Genomic DNA, 21,047 nt, shown 5'->3' with positions numbered 1-21,047 from the left:
CACACACACACACACACACACACACACACACACACACACACACCTCTAACTGTTGGTGATTGTTAATGACTAAAATTGTTAGTTTCTCTCTGTCAGCATAAAGTTTTTGTTTGACAGCACTCACTGCATCATCCATTCCTAAGAACAGTGGGAAGTCCAAGGACCTCAGTGAAGGTCGCAGAAGGAGAACTGTGAATTTACACAAGTTGTGAATGTCCATTGGACCCATTCCTAAACAACTACACTTTTCAAGATAAGTACAAGTTATTCCAGTGTCTCACCACCTCACCAGTGTCTGGAAGAAGAGTCGAGCTGTCATTCTGAAATGAGACACTGGTTAGGATGTTCAGGAGCAACCCAGAAACCACCAAGGGTCAGATCTGCTATGAACTGCTAACAGCTGCTAATAACAGCATCCACAATGAAGTGAGTACGTCGCCATGGACGGAGAGAGTGCTGACCGAAAAAGAAGGCCCCGCTCCGAAATAGACGGCTGCAAACTTGACATGAAGCCAACTGCCCTTTGGAGACAATTCAAAATAAAAAATAATACCCAACAATACAAAATAATACCCAGTTCTTCTTCTTTTTTTTTAAGTTGTTAAAGACACATACTGTATAAGCAGTCCACCCTGGAAAAAGAACGGCTGAAAGAAATCACTTAAGTCCAAAATGAGAGTTTGTAAACTGACCACAGCTGTATATGATAAATAAGGTGAATGCTCTGTAAATGATGAAGGAAAGGCTCTGCCTTCACCTGCCTTTGCTGATGTAAATCAAAGTACATTCCACTTGGCCGTTTATAAAGAGAAATCTGTACATACTGTATGCATTGAAAACTTTATAAACCAGTGAATGTCAACCGTGATCCGTTTATAATATTTATCGTTATCATAGACCTGAGCCCATACATGTTTCTGCCCCAGCTCGTCACACTGTCCATAACGGTGTCTTGTCCTGAGTGTCAGTCATGTGATTTGAAGTTTTATCTGTTTGTATATAGAGAAAGCAAGAGCACATCTTTGAATGCAGATTTGCCATCATGTTTTATTATTACAGGTAGCAGACTGACGTGGTTATGGACACTCCGTCAGCTTTTATACTCTGAGAATCAAAGAAATGACGAATGCACTTTTGAACCTGGTTGATTCTGCTGTGTTAAACACTCAAAGAGCTTTTCTGCCTTTTTGTTTTTAATGACTCAGTGATGTTTCTATGACTGTTTTATTCTGTGACTCTGGGAGGCACCACTGGTACAGAGTAGCTCAAAGTCATTCAGAAAGACGTGTTTGTTGTGTGAAAGTTGGTGGAGCCGGTGCTGTGCGTTGGTCTGGTTATTCACATCGGCTTTTCAACAGCTGTGAATGTCCACTTTATTTAGATCATAAAACACTCTTAATTATGTGTTGCAAACTGTGGCCACCAAGATATCACCCATTGGTTTATTATTATTATTATTATGAGGCCTCACCATTTTTTTTATAGACACATTAACACTAAACAAGTAAAACAATAATGAAATACAAAAACTTCCCTTACCAAAACTGAAGAAAAAGATGATCTGTCCATTAAAATATCTCCAGTTCTGTGATCCTTGTAGTTCAGTTGGTAGAGTGCCACCAGCTACAGTTGTTAGCATGCTGCTAACTGTTATATCAGTATTAGGGATGCAACGATACCAATTTTTTCAAACCGATACTTGGATCTGAGTACTTGCCGATACAGAGTACAAAAACCGATACTTCTACCACACACACATGCAATGAATTGGAAGACAGTTTTTATTTTATTCTCTGCCGATAATAAATAATATCTTAATAAAAATGACCACAAAAAAATTTCAAGTGAAAAATAAGCACTTCTGTTAAATTATTGCAGAGTCTCTTCATTGTAATTTAACAAAATATCACTGAACTATTGGCACTGTCTCCAGCTTTCGGAATAATAAATAAACACTTCTGTTTGGAATAAAATAAATACAAATTAGGTTTGGAATAAAATAAACTTTTAAATTGTTGCAGTGTTCATAATGTAAACAAACAAACAAAATAACGAAAGCATTTGGCATTGACGAACGAACTCCCCATCTGCCCGTGGATCATCAGTCCACTGTGCCGTTAAACCAAGGACTGACATCGCGCACACACTGCTTGTCTTTACCTCTTTAGAGAGTTTTGGCACCTCCCTGATGTGTGGGCAGCTGGGAATTTCATATCGCAGCTCGAGTGTGCTGAGAAGAATCCTATGTTTTCCACGACCGGCATTGGCTGGTCATCCAGAGCGATAAAATGAGTCAGAGCCTCTGTTATTTTAACTGCCCGTGGATTTTCTCTTGACATTTTTCATCGCTTTTCCAAAACCTGAGCTATGGCTGTTCCGGTCCACACTGCTGACATTTTGTTTAGCCTAGCTACAGCAGCCTCCAGTTTCTCTTTTTTTATCTGGAGCTGCCGGTCTGACTCGCCTAACCCTGTGCCTGTTTAGCGCGGGATGTCCCCCTAGTGGCCAATCTAAAAAACTACAACAAAAATGACAAGCCACCCTCTGATTAATGAAATAAGTTAGTATCGGTTCATGGTATCGGTTAACTGTTACGAGTATGAGTACACACACATTTTACAGTATCGGCCCCGATACCAGTATCGGTATCGGTGCATCCCTAATCATTGCATCCCTAATCATAAATAACCAATTTATGAAAAAATGAAAACTATGTGTTATGGGGGTGTTAATCCAAAGGCTTTCCAATGCTGTAAAACTGGCATTTTAAAATGGGACACGTCATGGTCTGACTTCCTTTTAGCGGCAGCAGAAGTGGACCCTAGAGGAACTGCAGTGATAGTTTGAACTTATAAAGCTTCAGTGTTTTTTTCTGCTTGTTTGTTATCCCTTTAAAGAAAATGGAACTTGGAAAAGAAAAATGCAAACCCACACAGATTAGAAGTGTGTGTCCACAATTTGTAAACTAAGGTGGATTCACAGTGCCTAGTTTTGGTCATCTAAAATTATCCAGACCCCATTCAGATTGACACCCCCCAGCATGACTGTCCTATATTTGTAACAATTCATTAACAGCATTAACTGTTATTTATTATTATTTGGTTTTCATATGTACCCGTTTTCAGTGATTTCAACTTTAATAGGAAATTAACCAGGCACATAATTCTTTCTCCCTTTTTTGCCATATTTTTCAAGTAACCTATATTTGGTCGATGTGTCAGGGTTTTTTTTCCTAGCAGTAAAAAGAAAGATAAACGTAAAGGTAAATTACAGGATCACGTAGTCTAGAGCCGTCTGTGTGAAGTAGTTTGGCTGTTTAGTTGGGTTTGAAAAACAGCACCTGCCTACATTTGTTTCAAATTCTGCACATTTGGTTAGAAAATCAACGTTACCTGATTTTTCCCCACACTTCTGACACCACTGTGGCAATATAACTCTGATATGCAAAGATTTTGCACACGTCCCATGTCCTAAGATCAGGAAATGACAATAATATAGTTGTACTTTTTTTGTTTAGCTGCTTCATTTGGTCTGTGATTATATCAAAGTTATATAAAAGTGTCTCTTTTCATTTGTTTGTACCCGTTTTTCTTCCGGGGGGTGTTCCACTGGAAGCGATTGTACTGCGTGGGTGGGTGTGTTGTTCAGTCCTCCGCGCCACGGTGGCGCTGTTTGCACGGTGAGAAACTGAAATGACGAAGAAAAAAATCTCCGGAAACTGCTTTTTGTGAGCACGCGGTGCGTCCGGCCTTTCCGACGGAGCAGCGAAAAGGAACATGGTGGGGGACTCTCACTCTTCGACTAACTGCCCAATTTTGGTCTTTAAGAGCCGCAGAAACTCGTCTGTTTCGTGCTATATGCGTTCATAAACTTCTTGGGTACCTGTTAGTGCGTATGTTGACAGGCAGGCTGCTACCAGAATAGAATAAAATGATTTATTACGGAGCGCTCGTACCGACCAGCGCCGCTCAGCTGAGTTGCTAACCTGAAGCTAGTGGAAAAAATAGCGACAAGTATCTACTGCTGCTGCGTAGTTGAACCGAAGCATTTGGTACAAATAACGTGTCCTTGTTAATACTGGTAGCAAGTAGCTTGAAAATTTCCCCTAAGTAATGCGAATGTGTAACGCACGGATGATAATGTTAGATAGTGTTGCGTTGTGCGTGTTAGCCGAACCGATGGCGTGTTAATGCCCATGCTCTCCTTACAACGTGTTTGCTTGTTTTCTGTCATTCAGGCCAAAATCAAGGCAAGAGATCTGCGGGGCAAGAAGAAGGAGGAGCTGCTGAAGCAGCTCGACGACCTGAAAAATGAGTTGTCCCAGCTGCGAGTGGCCAAGGTTACTGGTGGAGCTGCTTCCAAACTCTCCAAGATGTGAGTACTGAACATAAATCCTACTGAACCAAACCAACCCAGATGATCCTTAACCGGTCAGATAGATACTTGTAGTCAGGGATGCATGGGATGTCATTCACTTAGCATCCGATAGCACTTGAGTAAATACTTTCCCAACCACAGTTGTAATGAGAAATGTTTAGTTTTGCTGTTGTTTCGCTGGGTTAATCTAGCTAATAGGTTTGGATTCCATGGCTCACTGCTGTCACTTGAAGAAGTACAGAATAAGTAATGACCATAAAGTCAGCAAGTTCAGAGTTGGCACACACTATGAAAGAGTTGTCCTGGGGATACATTTCTTTGCTATAGGTAACCCCATCTAAAGAGAAACTTGCATGTAGTTTAACAGAAGTTTACATGGATGTTGAGTCATTTGAGTAACATGTGACTGCTCAGACTTCTAGCTCTGGCTGATTTGTTGGCCGTGTCCCTTTTTAATGTGTTTAGGAAGCAATATTCTATTAAAATGTGTAATTGAAATACCTGAGAGTGAATATGAACAATGACTTAAAAGCTAAGAAGAGCAAATGAAGAAACAATATAACCAAAAATGATTGTTTAAAGCCCCACGGATTTGTCTTTAAGTCTTCATTTTTGCCTTAACATTGACTTTGGTCCAGTATTTTAAAAGCGTGTTTGTATATTGATGTGTGGTTCACTCTGTTTTTGTTGCCTGACCTGAAATACATACACAACAAGACATTTGTTAGAATCATTGCAGTTTTTTTAAGTACATTAAAACAGCTAATGTGCTCTTGTCTTGGACACTTTCCTAAGTGGTTGCACGGCTGACTTTGCTGTTTATTCTTCACAGCCGTGTTGTTCGCAAGTCCATCGCCAGAGTCCTGACTGTAATCAACCAGACACAGAAGGAGAATCTGAGGAAGTTCTACAAGGTGAGCCCCTCCAGCTGTTCCCATGTTAAAACACACACATCTGCCTGCTTCAAACTCCTTCGGTTCTTGCTGAAGCATCGCAGCTGATTACCAAAATTACTTGTGACTGTATTTGATATTAAGAAGTAGTCAAAGGAGCTTGCAAAGAAAACGATGACCTGGATGACTGAGAACCTTCACAGACATATTAAGAAGTAAGAATTCTAAACAAGGCACGGCTGTGATTAGCCTGCTCTTCGTACCAGTAAGAATTACAAGTTAATTAAATGTTTTTGTTACTTCAATTTGATAAAATAAAGTTTGTTTCCACCAACATCAATTAAATTCATAACAGCCAATCGGTTGTTTGACTAAAACAAGTAATCACTGTCATTAACAACAAGATTACCAAGATTACATAAGCACAGGGTATAAAAGCTGTGATGCTTTGACATGAGCCAGAATAACATTTAGAAACTTCTCCTGTGTCACTTTGTTCAGTTACATGTTGTAAGGTTTTAGTCGGTGTAATCACAGTGTGATGCATTAATGCATCCGGATGCAGCCATGCTGAGTTCTTGTGTTTGCAGTGAACCCTCACGCAAAACATTTTGCTCTCTAAAACATGACACATCCGTGCTTGCAGATGGATTTTTATTGTGATTTATGCTTTTTAGCTTGACTGAAACATAACCGTTTTTGCAGGGCAAGAAGTACAAGCCCCTGGATCTGAGACCCAAGAAGACCAGAGCTCTGCGCCGCCGGCTCAACAAGCACGAAGAGAGCCTGCGCACCAAGAAACAGCAGAAGAAAGACCTCCTCTACTCAGTCCGCAAATATGCCGTCAAAGCTTAGAGGCATTTTCTAGTAACAAAATAAAATCTTTGGAACGTACTGTTTGTGTTGTTTCTCCATAAACACTTAAATACATACATGAACCAGGCCATGTTTCTATGTTACAGTAACGTTTCAGAAGTGTGTGCCTGCTCTTTAGTGTCTTTGTTACAGGCAGTCAAAAAGGAGATACCTGAAGTTAATTTCAGCAAAGGGACATTCTGTGTTTATCAATCTAATGACCTGTGTATAGCCAAAAACACCACTAGAGGGCAGCACAGTCAGGGCAGTAACATCCCAAATACTGAATGACTCGTGCTGTGAATTTGTGAAGTCTTTATTTCAAAGGCACTGTGGCAACTACAAACAACTTAGTCGTAGCATCTGCTTAACATCAGATCTCTCATGTCTACCAACAGCAGCTCCGTGATGGTGCTGGGTTAACTGGCACAACGCTGGAAGTCTCACTGCAGCCAATAACATGTTTTTCACAACAGGAGCTGGTACACGGTGTTTGGGGACATACATGTATAGCATTAGTCAGCAAACAGTGCCTCACGATATATGAACTTAAACTATTTAAAGTTATACAACCATTTAACTTTGTGTTTTTTAGGGCAACATGATTTCTGCCACAAACAAACACACATTTAAATAGATCTGAAAAGACAATCAATTCATATCAGACTGAAGAGGTTTAGAATTAATACAAAAGGCAAAAATTGATGACATGCAGCTCCCGCACCGCCTGCTTCATGTACTTTGGGTTCTGTCTTTCATGCTGATGCGACTTTACACGTACAGCTTATCTAAACAACTATCTAACCCTTGATGGCAGTGATGTTCCCTGTTGCAAGCAGCCTCTTTCAGGAGGATAACACACCCTGCTGTACTGAAAACATTATTCGGGAGGGTTTGAGGAACATGAAGACGAGCTCTCCATATTATCTAGATTCCATCGATCTCAGCATCTGTTGGATGTGTTTGATTGACAGATCCAAACTCTATAGAAGCTCTACCTTGTTCACAGGTTCAGTTTAATTCAGTTAAATCTTATGTATATAGAACCAAATCACTGCCACAGTTGCCTCAAGGCGTTTCATACTGTAAAGAGCCTACAATATTAATAACTAGCACCTGTAATAGTACTAATTGGTGCTAATCTCCTGAAGCCAGAGCACCTTCACAGGTCCTGTAAAGTATGCGCTGTATCAGTGCTGGTGTACTGTGTACATCAAGTTAGGAAAATGGTTTTAATGTGTGATGATGGAGTTCTTCCATGAGGACGCCGGGCTTGTCTCTGTGTATGCAGGGGCATTAATCTGAGCTTAGAGAGTCTTAGGAATGTGAGGAATGGTAATCACCTTTACTCTAATTACTTTTCTACCCTCACCATACTGTCAGCTACGCTTGAGGTACCTCACAGCACATAACTCGCCCCTGTCCACTGCTGCGGCTCACACCGCCAGTATGATCCCTAACGCTGTCTTCCTCACACTATCTGTTTGTTTGGGCCTGTTTTGCCCGACTGCCTCCTCTCATGGGAGATCTGCTAAGAAGGCAGGCTGCTTCAGAGTCAACAGCTGCAAATGCATCATGCAGAATGGCAGCGGAGTTATAAGCCTGAAGGCTATGGAAGATGCAGACGGCTTCCTGGGTCGTTTGAAGCCCGTGGCAGCAGGCAGTGTGGTCCCGGTGGACACAGAGGTCCTCCTGTCCTTCAGCCCCTGCCAGCATTTCTCCCTGCCGGATGACTTCACAGGAAGTGACTGCACCGATGTCGCAGCATGCCTCATTGTCAGGTAGAACAGACGCATTACTCTAACGAGCATGTAGATTTATGTCACACCAACTGTAGAGACTGTATTCGCCTCAGCACGTCTCTCTCTGTGAATTTGAGCTGTGAACAGTTCTCACCTGACTGTTTTAACCTCTGGTAAACATTTCGATAAACTCCAGTGGTTTCCACCATTGATTAAGGCTTCCTTTGGACTCTGTGTTGGCATCCAATCCCAGGAAATGTTGAACTGTAGACACTTCGTTTCCTTCTCTCTGCAGTCATTTTTGAAGGAAACGTCTTGATTTATGTAAAGGAAACACAAACACAAGGCCGTGGCTCACAGCTTATTGAGTTTTCAGAAAACATTAAATGTTAAACATCTTTCTTCCGTAGTTGTAGACCTGCTTTGTGAATGTGAGCATAGGTTTTCTCTGGAGCACTCACGGATGCCTTACACGTCTCGCACGGGATATTTTAACTGTAAGACAGCACATTCTAGTTGTTAATGCACTACTTGACCTTTTCCAACATCAGCATCGATGTCTTTAAAGGAACGCATGCTCAAACAAAATTAGCACTGGCTGACATAAACTGGGAAAAACTGCTGCGAGGTTTCTGTTCTGGATTGCTTTAAAAATTCTCTGCAGGTTTCTCAGGTAATTTTATCCTGATTGTCCTATTTTGTAAACATGTTTGACTCTGTTGTGCTGTGTTGTGTTTTCATCCTTCCAGAGATGGTTACGCATTGAGCTGAGTGGTCTAACATCGGGCTTGTCTCGTGTCTTCATGAATGTGCATGTTCAGCTATAGTAAATGTGTTTTAATAGCTGAGAGAACCTTGAAAAACTCTCCAAACGCTGCTCATCACACCCTCCTGTTCCTCACTGAGGACTGTTGTCGTAGTTCAAATGTATGTGTTCTAAATGTTGGGGGAGTGTGTCCCCAGCGCTCCCGCCTGAAATCTACACCATGTCGTGACTCAAGAGGCTGTGCAGCTGCTGACTGAGATCACAGCACTGTGTGTGTTCTTGGTGTTTGGGAGTAAAAAAGGCCCGTGGCTGAAGAACCAGCCCAGTTAAAGGAATTTACTGAGAGACGTTATAGTCTTATAGAAGTCATCTCTTTCCTTCAGTCTTACTCGGGGATGAATGTACAATATTGTGCAGAATTCTCAACCCACCCCTCGTTTCTTTATATTTTACCCCCTTTAATGGGATGTGTTTTTCTCGCCATTGAAAATATGCAGTTGTAGACTAATTGTTGCCTCTTTGGGTTTGATGTGACAGGCGTTCTTTGGTCATTTTCTTTTTTTACTGAATTCACAAAAGTCTCCATCTGATAATTTAAACAACCTGTTTCCTCTAAATCCTCTTAAAGTGATGTTTGGTCATTTGTGATGAAGGTCAGTGGGTTTTTCCCCATAAATGTTGTCAGGTTAGACTTGAAGTCTTTCATTCGATTGCTGTGAGTGTGTGTGTGTGTGTGTGTGTGTGCGTGTGTGTGTGTGTGTGTGTGTGTGTGTGTGTGTGTGTGTGTGTGTGTGTGTGTGTGTGTGTGTGTGTGTGTGTGGTGTGTGTGTGTGAGTGTGTGTGTGTGTGTGAGTGTGTGTGTGTGTGTGTGTGTGTGTGTGTGTGTGTGTGTGTGTGTGTGTGTGTGTGTCGACACTGTAGCATTATTTCAGTACAGGTAAACTGAAAAGTTGTAAAGTGCAGTAGTTCAAAGTACTAACAATGAGAGGTGAAAGTAGTTCTTTACCTTACTCACTAACATGTGATATGACAAGCAGTTAAAGTTAGTACCTAAAACTGGTCAGATCTTTGCAAACACTAATAAAGAATGAAAGCCACTGTGAAGTCTCCATCCATCTTCTTCCTCCTATGCAGAGCAGGGTCGCAGAGAAGCCCAGACCTCCCTCTCCCCACACACCTCCTCCGGCTTGTCGGGGAACACCACGGCGTTCCCGGCCAGTCGAGAGATATCATCTCTGCAGCGCTACCACTACATTGGACACTGATGTGTCACTCCATACACATCAGTTGTCCAACTGAGTGGACATGTAGTAAACTCTTTGAAAAGTACATGTTTAAAAAAATGAAGTTTTAAAGTCATAATTCATACACGACACGTTTAAACTCCTCCAACTGAATTCGTACTTAAAAAAAAAGCCAGCAAAGAGGTGTGAGGATGCTTAGAATTTGAAACTGTGATCCTGACAACATTCACCGCTACAGGGTTTATTTTGTATTTTATTAAATATGCTTCTAAAACAGAGAATTTGAGATTATTTTATCACTAGAAGAAAACAAGTTTTTCTGCTTTACAGATGTGGCAGTTGCCTCAATCCCTCTGCTGTTCTTCTGTGAACAGGGATCACAGGCTCGGCAGACACATCAGCCAGTATATCAACTATGGAAACCATGAAGGGAACGAGTTCTACTACAACGACACACTAAAGCTGCTGTCTGTCTCCTACTTTGGTGAGCCTCACTAACACACTAATCCAACATATACAGACGTTTGTTACTGTGCTGCCATACTCCAACCCCTTCTTCTTCTTCTTCTTCTTCTTCTTCTTCTTCTGTCTCAGCTCACAACAAGCTCCCAATGACAGTCGTGCATTACCACTGTAATCCAAATCAGTCCACGTCTGTCAACCAAGAGCAGAGCCTGAGCAGCAGGGAGCCCCTGCAGATGTGGGTGGAGAGCCTCTGTGCTTGTCCAAATGCCTGTGCCGTGGGAGACCTGGGTGTAGGCACCATCTTCCTCATCATCCTCTCCTTCAGTGCAGCTGCATACTTCCTCCTTGGTAATGGTTTGAGTCCAATAAGTTGTTGTTACACTTTATCATCATGTTCACTCCTCAGCAGGAGCATGAAAGTGTTGCTTGGATTCCAAACAACATCGTTTAGTGATGATGTTTATTGTAGATCAGATGTCACAAAGTCCACGACTGTTCAAGATGAAAGTGATACAAAGCAAATAGTGAGACTGTATACAAGTAACAGAGTCCAAACATCAGGCCGTGCTCATTTAATTTTCATTTAATGTGCAAAGTTTTGTTTAAAAAAAGTTTATAGTTTCTTCCCATCTTCTGTCGGCGAGAGGGGAACGTAGATGCTCATATAAACAAGTTTCCAGTAATGGCATCAGTTGATGTAGAAGTAATCCCTGTGAGCCCAAAGCTCAGGCTCTCGTCTGCCCTAAATCCTTGTTTCTGCTTGTATGTCAGTGAGCGCTGCTCCCAGCTGTTCTTCTTCCTGCTGACAGGCTCCTGTGCACTGAGACCCTTTCGCAGCAGCAGTGGTGCCCAGATCTCTCCAGAGCACAGCGTGTGGTGCATGATCTGCTACCTGTTTGCCGACAGGAGGCCAGCAAGAAGACGCGACACAGATGCGACAGATTGCACGCAGGACGCCGAACGCTGCAGCTCGCCTCGGCCTGGCTCTATTCTACAGTGTGCTTAAAGCACAATGAGAAGAATCACACACCTCTTACAGAACAAGTCAGACCCTACAGCTGATTTGTTGAATGCTTAATAAAAGACACTTTAACACTAACAACCAGCAGTGACGATAGCAATAACATGCTGTCACCTTAAAAGGAGAACTTTAACTTGAGCCAAGCAGTTTTTCTTTGTACAATTAACAAATCAAAGGAAAAAGAAATGTAACTCCAGCTCATTCATTTTCCACTGCTGCTGGAATAATTGGGACTTTAAACTGAGAATATTCAGTCAATCAAGAGATTTGATGTGAAAATGCATGTTTGGGTTGCCTTTTTTATTGAGCCACGAGATGGCAGTAATTTACAGGATGGATGCAAACAGTCATGAGAGAAACTTGGCAGACGCTGTTTTAGCTGTAATGAAAGAAAGGACTGACGGTACGTGAGTAATGAATGATCGAACACTGCTCATCCTGCTTGTCCTGACAGAAGGCTGCTGCTTTAGAGAGGAGAGTGACTGAAAAACAGGCTTTTTCATTGTTTTCTGACACATCACTGAGTCCCTATTGACTCTCATGTTAAAAGACTAAAGTACAGCAATAACCTGTAACTTGGCCACTTGGGTTTATAAAGCCTTAAAGTTAGAACAGTGACTACAATAACCACCAGGTGCACCAACAGCAGCAGCTGTAGCTGATAGCGGCCTTCAAACGGACTGTTTGCAGTCTGGAAGTGCTTGATCAGCTCGTCACAGGACTTCAGTGAACTCTGTGGTTTCTATCGCTCTAATAAACTCTTTGGTTGTTTGTTAGCCGTGTCCTGTTCTCTTCATTCTCACGCTCTCCGTTTTCCACATTCTACGTTTTTCTAGTTTGTCGCTACAGCTGTCATTTGTCCAGGTTTTATTTTGAAACAACACTCCTGCTCCACTAACAGTATATGTTGGCATGTCAGTTGTCCACAGAGATCTCATTAGTTTGGCATTTTCTCAGGTGTCCCTGCAGTGCATAAACACCGTCGTGCATCAGAGGTCACCTGGCTCTCAGAGCAGAGCGTTGATATATATCTGAGGAGAAACTACACCACCTCATTAGGTGTGTTTGTGTGCGCTGGTCATGTGGGGATTCTTTTGGGGTTAAACTGGCTCAGAAGGTTGTGATCAGCTGGTGATGTGCTGTGGACTGCTGAGTCCTGGATTAGGCTCGTCTTCACTGGTGTGTGACACGTGTGAGATGGTTAGTTTAACCTCACGTTCTTCACCGCTGGTCTCCTCTGATAAATTCCTGCAAGGAACCAGTATGATAAGTGTGCGTGGTACATAGTGTATAGTTTATGTTTTTGTGCGTATGCAGGAGTACCTTAGCTGTTCCTACGAGATGTTTTAGACTATTTTTAAAAGCTAACTAATGTTTTGTTTTCTAGTTTGTCACCGATCTTCACCACGTCGGGAATAAAACGTCTCTAGCTAGGATGTAATGGTATAATAATTCCATCGTTCCTTTCAGAAGTTTTTGTTTTTTACTGATGATCCTTTGAGAAATGTAATAAAAACACTCACAGCAGCAGGGGGCAGCATGTTACCAGCGACTGGGTTGAGATATTCCTTCCTCAAGAACAAGAATATAAATAAGAAGAAACTGAAATAATAAGAAGATGTTCTTAATGCTTAAATTCTGCGTACACCCTCTTGTGATACAGTTTCATGTTATATAAGCACAGCTCTGTCGTGGTCCAATATCAGCTCCTATCTGCTGAACACACTGATGGGAATAATATGCAGTCATTCTGCTTACACCCGGCTGTGTGGGATTTCTGCTCTTGGCTCTGAGAAACAAGACAATGTTGTGCGTGCTTGATGAACACCCAGTTCCAGTGAATCCCAGGGTCTCCCCCTGTCACTGCACTGGTATTTTACAGAGCTTCTTTTTATAAAACATCCTGTAACTTTATCCTTTTTCCTTCTTTGTTGCATGGAATAATGCCATGGATATAACAAATCCCATGTAGGCCCAGCGGACATGACTTTCCATGCACTGCAGTTGCTCTAATTGCTTGGGAAAATAGTTTTTGTCTCCCCACCCTCGTGCTGACATCACTTCTGAGACCTGTTTGGGAAAGGAGGGTGAAAACTACAAATGTTTATCCCAAACAAAGCTGAAAGTGATGCAGATTCATCGTTTCCTACGACTTAGAACAGCCTCTGTGCTCATACCTCATCTCCCGTCCGTCTGTGTCCTGCTTCTCATCTTCACACAGTGATGACGGCAGATATAGATGGAGCTCTGAAACCTTTGTGGAAGCAGGATGTGTGTGTCGAGCTGGCCTCTTGCTGTCGCAGGGGGTTCTCGAGGTCTCTGTGCAGAGTATGTGTTTCAAAGAGTTTATCACTCTAAGACACGCAGCTTTGAACTTAGACACATCTACACTGCAGATGTCATTTACCGCTTGATCTGGGTGATAGATTGGGCATGACTACATCTGAACAACTGTGTCTGCTTATCACTAGAGGATATCCAAAAGGCAATTACCCAAACTGCAGCAAAAACATCCATTAATCCAAATACAGCAAAGCCAATAGAATAATAGAGAAAGAATGCAAAACAGAGACTTTCATGTCAGTTGGCAATGAAATGAGATTATTTGCTTAAGTCACCACAAACATCTGTTTCTCTCCAAAGCCAGAAGAAGAATTCATATACGCATGTTGTCTGGATATGATTGTAGAGATTTACAGGCAGATGGAAGCTGTTGTGTTTGTGTGCATGTGTGTTGATCAAAAGCTCTTTTAAGTGGTTAGCAGTGTGAAAAAACAGCAGCTTTAGCCATCATTGCTAAACGTACACATTAATACCAGCAGATAGTTCTCAATAATAAAGACGATATTGTGTTTGTTTGATCAAATCCCCAAATTACATCTGGTTTATTTTCATCAATCAAACTACAGAATTTCTCAAAGCTGAACATCAAAGACGTTTCTTAAATACCTATACATGAATCTGAATGACATCTACGTCTTACTTCAAAGAGCATTTACTGGGGTCAGGGTTGAGTTTGCTTAAAAATCATAGTTTTAAAACCATGAGGTTACATTTCAAAGGATTCATTTTGACATTTTCGTTTAAGAACTTTTATAATTGATTGATCCAAATGGTAACATTGTTATGAACAGAGGGACGTTAACTGAAGCCTAAGCCTGTGGGATGGATGAATTTGAAGAGGCTGTGATTCTGTCTTGATTGGTATCAATAAGACAGAATCAGTCTGCTGCTAATGTGGGACTGAATGGGCTCAAGCTGTGAATGAGATGTTTCTAATAATGTTTTTAATGATGTGGAAAAAAACTGTAAACATATCTTATTTTTATTTCTGCAAACACAGAACTACTTAAATTCAGTTCAGCATAAGTTGAAACAGAACTTTTTAGCATCAATAGCGAGGCAGTTGATGCAGGACAGCGATCGCCTTCTGACTGTGGTGGTCGCTGCACTGAAATACTGAATATGAACACTTGAATGTATCACACATTTTTCCTGGTTGCAATCCTATTTGTACTTTAGTGTGACTGAACTATAGGACTGCGCTTTGTAATATGTCACATGACCAAATGATACAAACTCCCCTAGAACTTAATGGGATTTTAATGTTTTTTGTTTGAAACAACAGTGAAATCATAGAAAGAAGAAATAACTGTAATATAAGTCATTTTAAATAGTGTGATGTTAAGCTGTGCATACATGTCTGCATTTAAAAGGAAAGTACACACAAATAAGACTGCAAGTCATTTCAAGCAGTGTGTAACTTCCAAGCAATTCAGTGGAAAAACAACATTTTCCCATCTTTATATTCACTGTGCTTTTAGTGCCAATGACTATGTTATACTTGTGGCTTAACCTTGGCTTTCTAATTTGCATTATGCATTGCATTGGTTTGCATCACAGATGTTTAATTAGTCAGTTGTCCTTTTGTACTAAAAACATAAGAACTGATTCCACTTTTCATATTAGAAAAATAAATAAACAGCAGCAAATACTGCAGGACATAGGCCCATGTTGTCTTATAATGATGGAGCCAAGGCAAAATTAAAGAAATAATAACTTTTCAAAAATATTTATATTCAAACCAAAGTGTAAGTGAGAATAAATAGAGTTGTGTGGAGCATTTTTCATCTTTTTGGCCTGTTTAACAAACATATTTGTGGATCTAGTGTAGAGTAATCACTAGAATTAAACAAATGTAACATGTAATGAAGGCTGTGTGCCTGCTGTGGAGTGAAAACTGAAAACACATTGTGAACGTCTTTAGCACTGGACGTGCTTTTGGATTCACTCACCTGTTCTTTCATCGACTGGATCTTTGCTTTGGCCCACAGTGGGAGCTCCACTTTGTGAGGTCGTCTCAGGTCTGCTCCCAGTTTTGGACCTTGATGCTGGTTTTGCTCTGCTTTCCAGCCTCAGCCTGATGCTGCTGAGCAGTTTCTCATCTCCTCCCCCTCTGCTCTGTGGGATCACCCTTCCACTGCTGGGCCTCTGCAGGAGGGGGCAGCAGTACCCCTGCACTGTCACAGAAAATTGGAAAATTAATCTTCATCATATTATATACAATATTTAGCAAAACAAATGAGAATAACTCCATACATCACAAAACAAGACAGTTTTTATTCTCCTGACATTTACACTTGTCTTTTCCTTTGGGTTATGGTTAGTTATCAATGTGCCACTGCCAAAGAACATGCACCACCAATACAGGCTTTATAGGTATGTTAAGGAAAAGGGAGACCCTGGAGATGGCGGCATCATATTCCACATTGAGATAAATATCTTGTGAGTGCCTTCTTAAGTTGAAGCTCAAACTTTTATAAAGTAAACTAAAGTGAAAAGAAAGAAAACTTTACTGTTAATCACGACTGAAGGTGCTGTGGTATCAGGCAGCAACAATGTTGCCAGTTAAGTCTTGTAACAGGTGGAACTGTCGTGGATCACATTTGTTCCTTGAAGTCAAATAAAACACTGTGATAAAACATTACAACATGTGACGTATGGAATACCATTTCACAGGAATATTTATCTTTCCACTGGAACTGGTCTGTGAAACACTGACTGCAATCACAGCATGTTGTCAAGACTGGACCAAGGTCCTGCACCATGAGTAAAATAAAATAAAAAAAATAATATAAATAATATACAAAGAAAAGGGAATAAAAATAAAAATCGAGTAAAAATATAGTAACTAATATAATATATGAATGATAGTCAATAATAACAACCTCATGAAAAGAAGTATGTTTTCAGTTGGGAACTGAAGACTGATAGTGAGGTAGAGGAGCTAATCTGAAGAGGGAGAAGCTTCCAGAGTTTTGGGGCTGTCACTGAGAATGTACAAGCCAAGCAGGAATTTATAATTACTGGAAGGTACTGAGAAATAAAGTTAGCAGCATGGGTCGCAGAACTGCTAGATACCAGGGAGTGAGGCCATGTGAGCACTCACAATATTTTAAAACTACACACCTTGGAGGCCCAAACGCTCAGAGTCTCTGGACGAAAGCCACGTGCCAGTAGACGTCCTCAGTCTTGGTGGAAGGAGGTGGAGTCCTGTACCCGCTTGAAAGGATTTGGACTGAAAGTTCCTTCTTTGCTCACTGTGGTCATTCATGCTTTCACCTCTATCACAGTGCTGCTGTCATTCATCTGTCAGCAAACATGCAAAGACAGACAGGACACAGGTAGTGAGCATCAAATGTACTTTCACTAGGTTTGTTTTTGAACGCTATTACATTAAGCACTTTTATGGGCTTTGCACTTCTCATGAAATTAAGGAGTTACATGAAAAAAATACTTCTAAGAATCTGCACTGAGTAGGAGCTGAAACATATGTATATATATCTATATAAATATATATAGATATATATATAAAAAAATCTGCATTCTCAGAGTAAAACCATGGTTTACATGTTACAACATAATGTGTCAACCACATGGCCTGGCCTGAATATTTCTTACTCTGCATACAGGAAGTCTGTAGGCTGTGCACAGGACCTGGGACATCTGTACCACATTAATTACATTTTTTTAATTATTCATCTAAAGTCTCAGCGATGCAAAAAGTCATAAATAATAAAAAAACAAACATTTTATTTTGGTTTCCTGTGCACGCTAAACAACTCGTTTTTGTGTGTTTGCTTCTTCATTTGGTGGTGAGTACTAGTATAAAATCGAGACTGCAACATTACTGCTGCATCTGCACATTGTTTTCAAATAAACTTAATTTTTTGGTAACAAAGCATTTGTGTAAAATTCCCACAAAACTGTACAAATTTCCAAAATCAGCCAAGATGACATGTTGATATATGAAATTCAACAGTCTGTGAACCAAAATATGAAATGTATTATAACACATGACTGACAACACAACAGCAAATTCAGCAGTTTTTATGCTCACTATAGGATCTAAATGGAAAATACGAATAGATACTGATTTATTTTCTAATGGCTGAGTATCAGTTTAGTTACTCTTATGCTTCTTTTAAAGAATGCAAAGCCTTTTACTCCTTCACTAATTCACAGTGTTGCTTTTTGTCATGATATCCATTTGCTTGCATATGGATATATGCGCCTGGTATGTTTTCTTAGACTGAAGAAAGAATTAAAATTAAAACCTTTAGCTAGCATGGTAGTTAATCAGAGGTCTGTTCTCCTAGAGCCAACCTACATCCATTCAAACCTCCTGACTGAGAGGAGTGAAAACAAAAATACACTCAGGAGTGTGCATCACCTCAGGGTCAACCCACAACCTCTGGGATAAAAATAATTCTAAACAGGGAGGGCTGGATGGATGTATCGGTCTTTGTTTGGGTGTTTGTTGGATGCCGCCTCCACCACGATGCTGCCCTGGGCAGCTGCCCATGTCGCCCGTATCAGAAACAGCTACTGGCTCTGGCCATTGTGGTTCTCTGTGTTATTGCACGGTCTTTACCTTCCAATATAAACCACCTTTAGGCAACAGTTGTGATTTGGCACTGCATAAATCACAATGAATTGAACTGAATTAAACTGAGTCTTTAAATCACATTTGGACTGTTTTTGTGATTTAAAATCCAATGTGCTCTTTAGTTCATTTTGTGCATGTTTGTTTGTTTCAGATCAGCTTGCCACACTTAATGCCCGGTGTCAAAGCAATGGACAAGACAAGTGAAAGACCGTGCAGGGATGGTGGAGTGGGTGAAAACAAGCGTTAGGGATGATTTGTGACAGCAAAAGCAGCAGAAGTGAAAGAAAAAGGAATGAAAGTAAGCTTTACAAGGCTGCAGTGACAGGAGAGAGCTGGAGGCTGCAGATTTAAAGATGTCAAGGTCAAGTTAGAGAGGTAAGGTTGAGATGGTTTGGACATGTGCAGAAGAGGGATGGAGGATAAAGTAGACAATACTCCATATACATGTTGAATATGGAGCAGCTAGGCAGGAGGAAAAGAGGAAGACCTCAGCAAAGGTTCATAAATGAAGGAGGACATTCGGAGAGTTGGTGTGACAGAGGAGGATGCCAGGCTTAGATGGAAGAAGCCGAGACGAAGACATAAACCTTCAGTACTTTCTGTCCTCTTTGTCATGTTGTTCAGTGTGTAACCCTTCTGTTCCTGTATCTAACTCAGTATGGTCCTAAGAGAAATAAAATATTACTAATCACAACCACATGTGACAGTTGGGTGCCCCTCCCTCACCCTAGGTCATGCAGACGGCCTCTTCCTGTTCTCCCTCCCCACTTTTCCCAGGTGCTTGCTAATAGCAGATGATCTCTTTAATAATGTGGGGTCTTTATCTCGCAAAATAAAGAATCTTGAAAAGACTGCTTCTGTGAACTGACACTATCTAGATAACGCTGCATTTTGTGGCCAGCAGCAGACTGATTAGAGAATAACCATTTGTATAGTATAAGAAGACCTGACAGACGTTTGTTTCTAACCTGGGACAATCCTGGCCAGCTGTTCACGCAGGTTTTACAAGCCTGCTTCAACAGCCTCATGGATTTTAAAATAAAACAGACGGCATGCACCTCTGGAACGGATTTGGCCCTTTGGTTTCAGTGACTTGGACTTGCGGGGTTATCTACAGCATTTTAACAAGAAGCATGTGTGTGTGGTTAGAGTTACAGTTCATTAGACTGTCTTTCAGCAACTTTCTAACTATGATAAAAGTTCTGCTCTTACCTGCTCTAGTTCAAGTCTTTCAGCACGTCTCCCTGAGGAACCACATAGTGCAGTGTTGAATGAAATCCCATTTTGTAATGTTCCTCTGAGTATGGATCCACACCCAAACGCTGATTTTAGGAGCAGGCGTGTTACTGTAGTCCTACTCCACTGTTGCTAAGGAGCCGAGCGCTGCTCTCTGGGTCTGTTTGTGGTTGGTAGGGGTGCTGGAGAGGTGGGGTGACGTGTTTTTCTTCTGTCATAGTTACAAGCCTTGGTTTGTATGTTACAATGGCATTATAGTCGATATGACTGCTTTCTGGTTACCATGTTGAAGGTCTTAAGCTCAACAATGGGCTGAAAACAGCTGATGGAGTTTATATGATCACGCGCAGCATGTTCATGATTTGACCCTGTGGTGTTTTTCCTCCTTTCCACTGGGTTAATTGGTGGGAACAGTGCTGCTGGAACATTGAGAGGCCTGTTCGTCCTGCGCCAACAGAGCTGTGGCTCAAGCTGTTAAAGCGTGAAAATAAAATCCAAACCAAGTGTTGTAAACTATCCCAAAGTACAAGGGTTTATGGGTAACATAGACACAACAAAAATCTGAAATGATGCTCATTATTATCTGATGTGAACACCTTGAATCAGGACTGTCTGAAATCGCTACAGGATACCAACATTATTCCACGTTAGAGCTTGTAACGACACATTTACAAATTAAATGAACCTTTTGTGCTTCTCCTTATTTTCTGGAGTAAACTCTTACATATATACTCTTACATATATACTCTTACATATATACTCTTACATATATACTCTTACATATATACTGTTGTGAATATTCATATTGTGGCGTGTTGGGGGAGCAGCTAGTTCTCTCCCATCATGCCTTGGGACACGTGCTGCTGTTGAGATGTTCTTGGTTTATTGTTTATGGTTACGTTACTTTTAACTGTTATCTTCAATGTTGTGTTTATACTACAGTACAAAGTCACTGACAGTTATTGTTGTATAGAAAGAATGCAGTACCATATATGAGTTCTGTTATGCTGTTATTGACACTTGAAGCACATTGTAGCACCAGTAAGTGTTTAATACAGAGCTCCCCCTGCCGGCTTGGGGTTGAACAGCAGGCTACAACTTTCTGTAGTTAACATTTATTATGAGCGATATACTTGAGCCCGGACTTGCACTTGCAGCACTTTATTGCACCCTACCTTGTTTTGTTGTTTCTGTGTTATGTGGTTTTATGATTGGGTGAAACTGACCATGCCTACGATTGGGTGTATATATGGATGTAGATATATGTATATACAGTATATGTATAGTATTTTAGTGTCACTGTGGAACGCTTCTTGTCTTATCTTTTGTTCCAAGCTGACTTCATAGATTTGGGTTGGGGAATAAAGCTATTCAATATGGATTTTTTAAAATGTCAACAGTACAGGGAGTGCAGAATTATTAGGCAAGTTGTATTTTTGAGGAATAATTTTATTATTGAACAACAACCATGTTCTCAATGAACCCAAAAAACTCATTAA

At 40.9% G+C, this 21,047-nt stretch overlaps 2 protein-coding genes across 2 annotated transcripts; both read left to right on the top strand.

Annotated features, from left to right (window-relative positions):
* The first annotated feature begins 3,630 nt into the window (after positions 1 to 3,630).
* Positions 3,631 to 6,164, top strand: rpl35 (ribosomal protein L35). Its single transcript, XM_005939619.2, has 4 exons — positions 3,631 to 3,779; positions 4,238 to 4,374; positions 5,210 to 5,291; positions 5,976 to 6,164. The coding sequence occupies exons 1-4, from the start codon at positions 3,777 to 3,779 to the stop codon at positions 6,123 to 6,125; spliced, it is 372 nt and encodes a 123-aa protein (XP_005939681.1). The 5' UTR covers positions 3,631 to 3,776; the 3' UTR covers positions 6,126 to 6,164.
* Positions 6,165 to 6,286: 122 nt separating this feature from the next.
* Positions 6,287 to 11,348, top strand: LOC102306547. Its single transcript, XM_005939617.3, has 4 exons — positions 6,287 to 7,906; positions 10,252 to 10,361; positions 10,472 to 10,690; positions 11,152 to 11,348. Exons 1-4 carry the CDS (start codon positions 7,458 to 7,460, stop codon positions 11,346 to 11,348), a joined length of 975 nt encoding a protein of 324 aa, XP_005939679.1. The 5' UTR covers positions 6,287 to 7,457.
* Positions 11,349 to 21,047: the final 9,699 nt, after the last annotated feature.

This window comes from Haplochromis burtoni, unplaced genomic scaffold, assembly GCF_018398535.1.
Source record: "Haplochromis burtoni strain Fernald_Lab_line unplaced genomic scaffold, NCSU_Asbu1 Contig_271, whole genome shotgun sequence".
Lineage (NCBI taxonomy): Eukaryota > Metazoa > Chordata > Actinopteri > Cichliformes > Cichlidae > Haplochromis > Haplochromis burtoni.
This window is presented reverse-complemented; position numbering and strand designations above follow the sequence as displayed.

Excerpts from the sequence above, each read along its gene's own strand:
- LOC102306547 (XM_005939617.3), top strand. The coding sequence starts at position 7,458 with ATGGTAATCACCTTTACTCTAATTACTTTTCTACCCTCACCATACTGT. Across the intron at positions 7,907-10,251 it reads GCAGCATGCCTCATTGTCAG|GGATCACAGGCTCGGCAGAC; the intron begins GTAGAACAGACG and ends TTCTGTGAACAG. Across the intron at positions 10,362-10,471 it reads GCTGTCTGTCTCCTACTTTG|CTCACAACAAGCTCCCAATG; the intron begins GTGAGCCTCACT and ends CTTCTGTCTCAG.
- rpl35 (XM_005939619.2), top strand. Across the intron at positions 4,375-5,209 it reads GCTTCCAAACTCTCCAAGAT|CCGTGTTGTTCGCAAGTCCA; the intron begins GTGAGTACTGAA and ends TATTCTTCACAG. Across the intron at positions 5,292-5,975 it reads ATCTGAGGAAGTTCTACAAG|GGCAAGAAGTACAAGCCCCT; the intron begins GTGAGCCCCTCC and ends CCGTTTTTGCAG.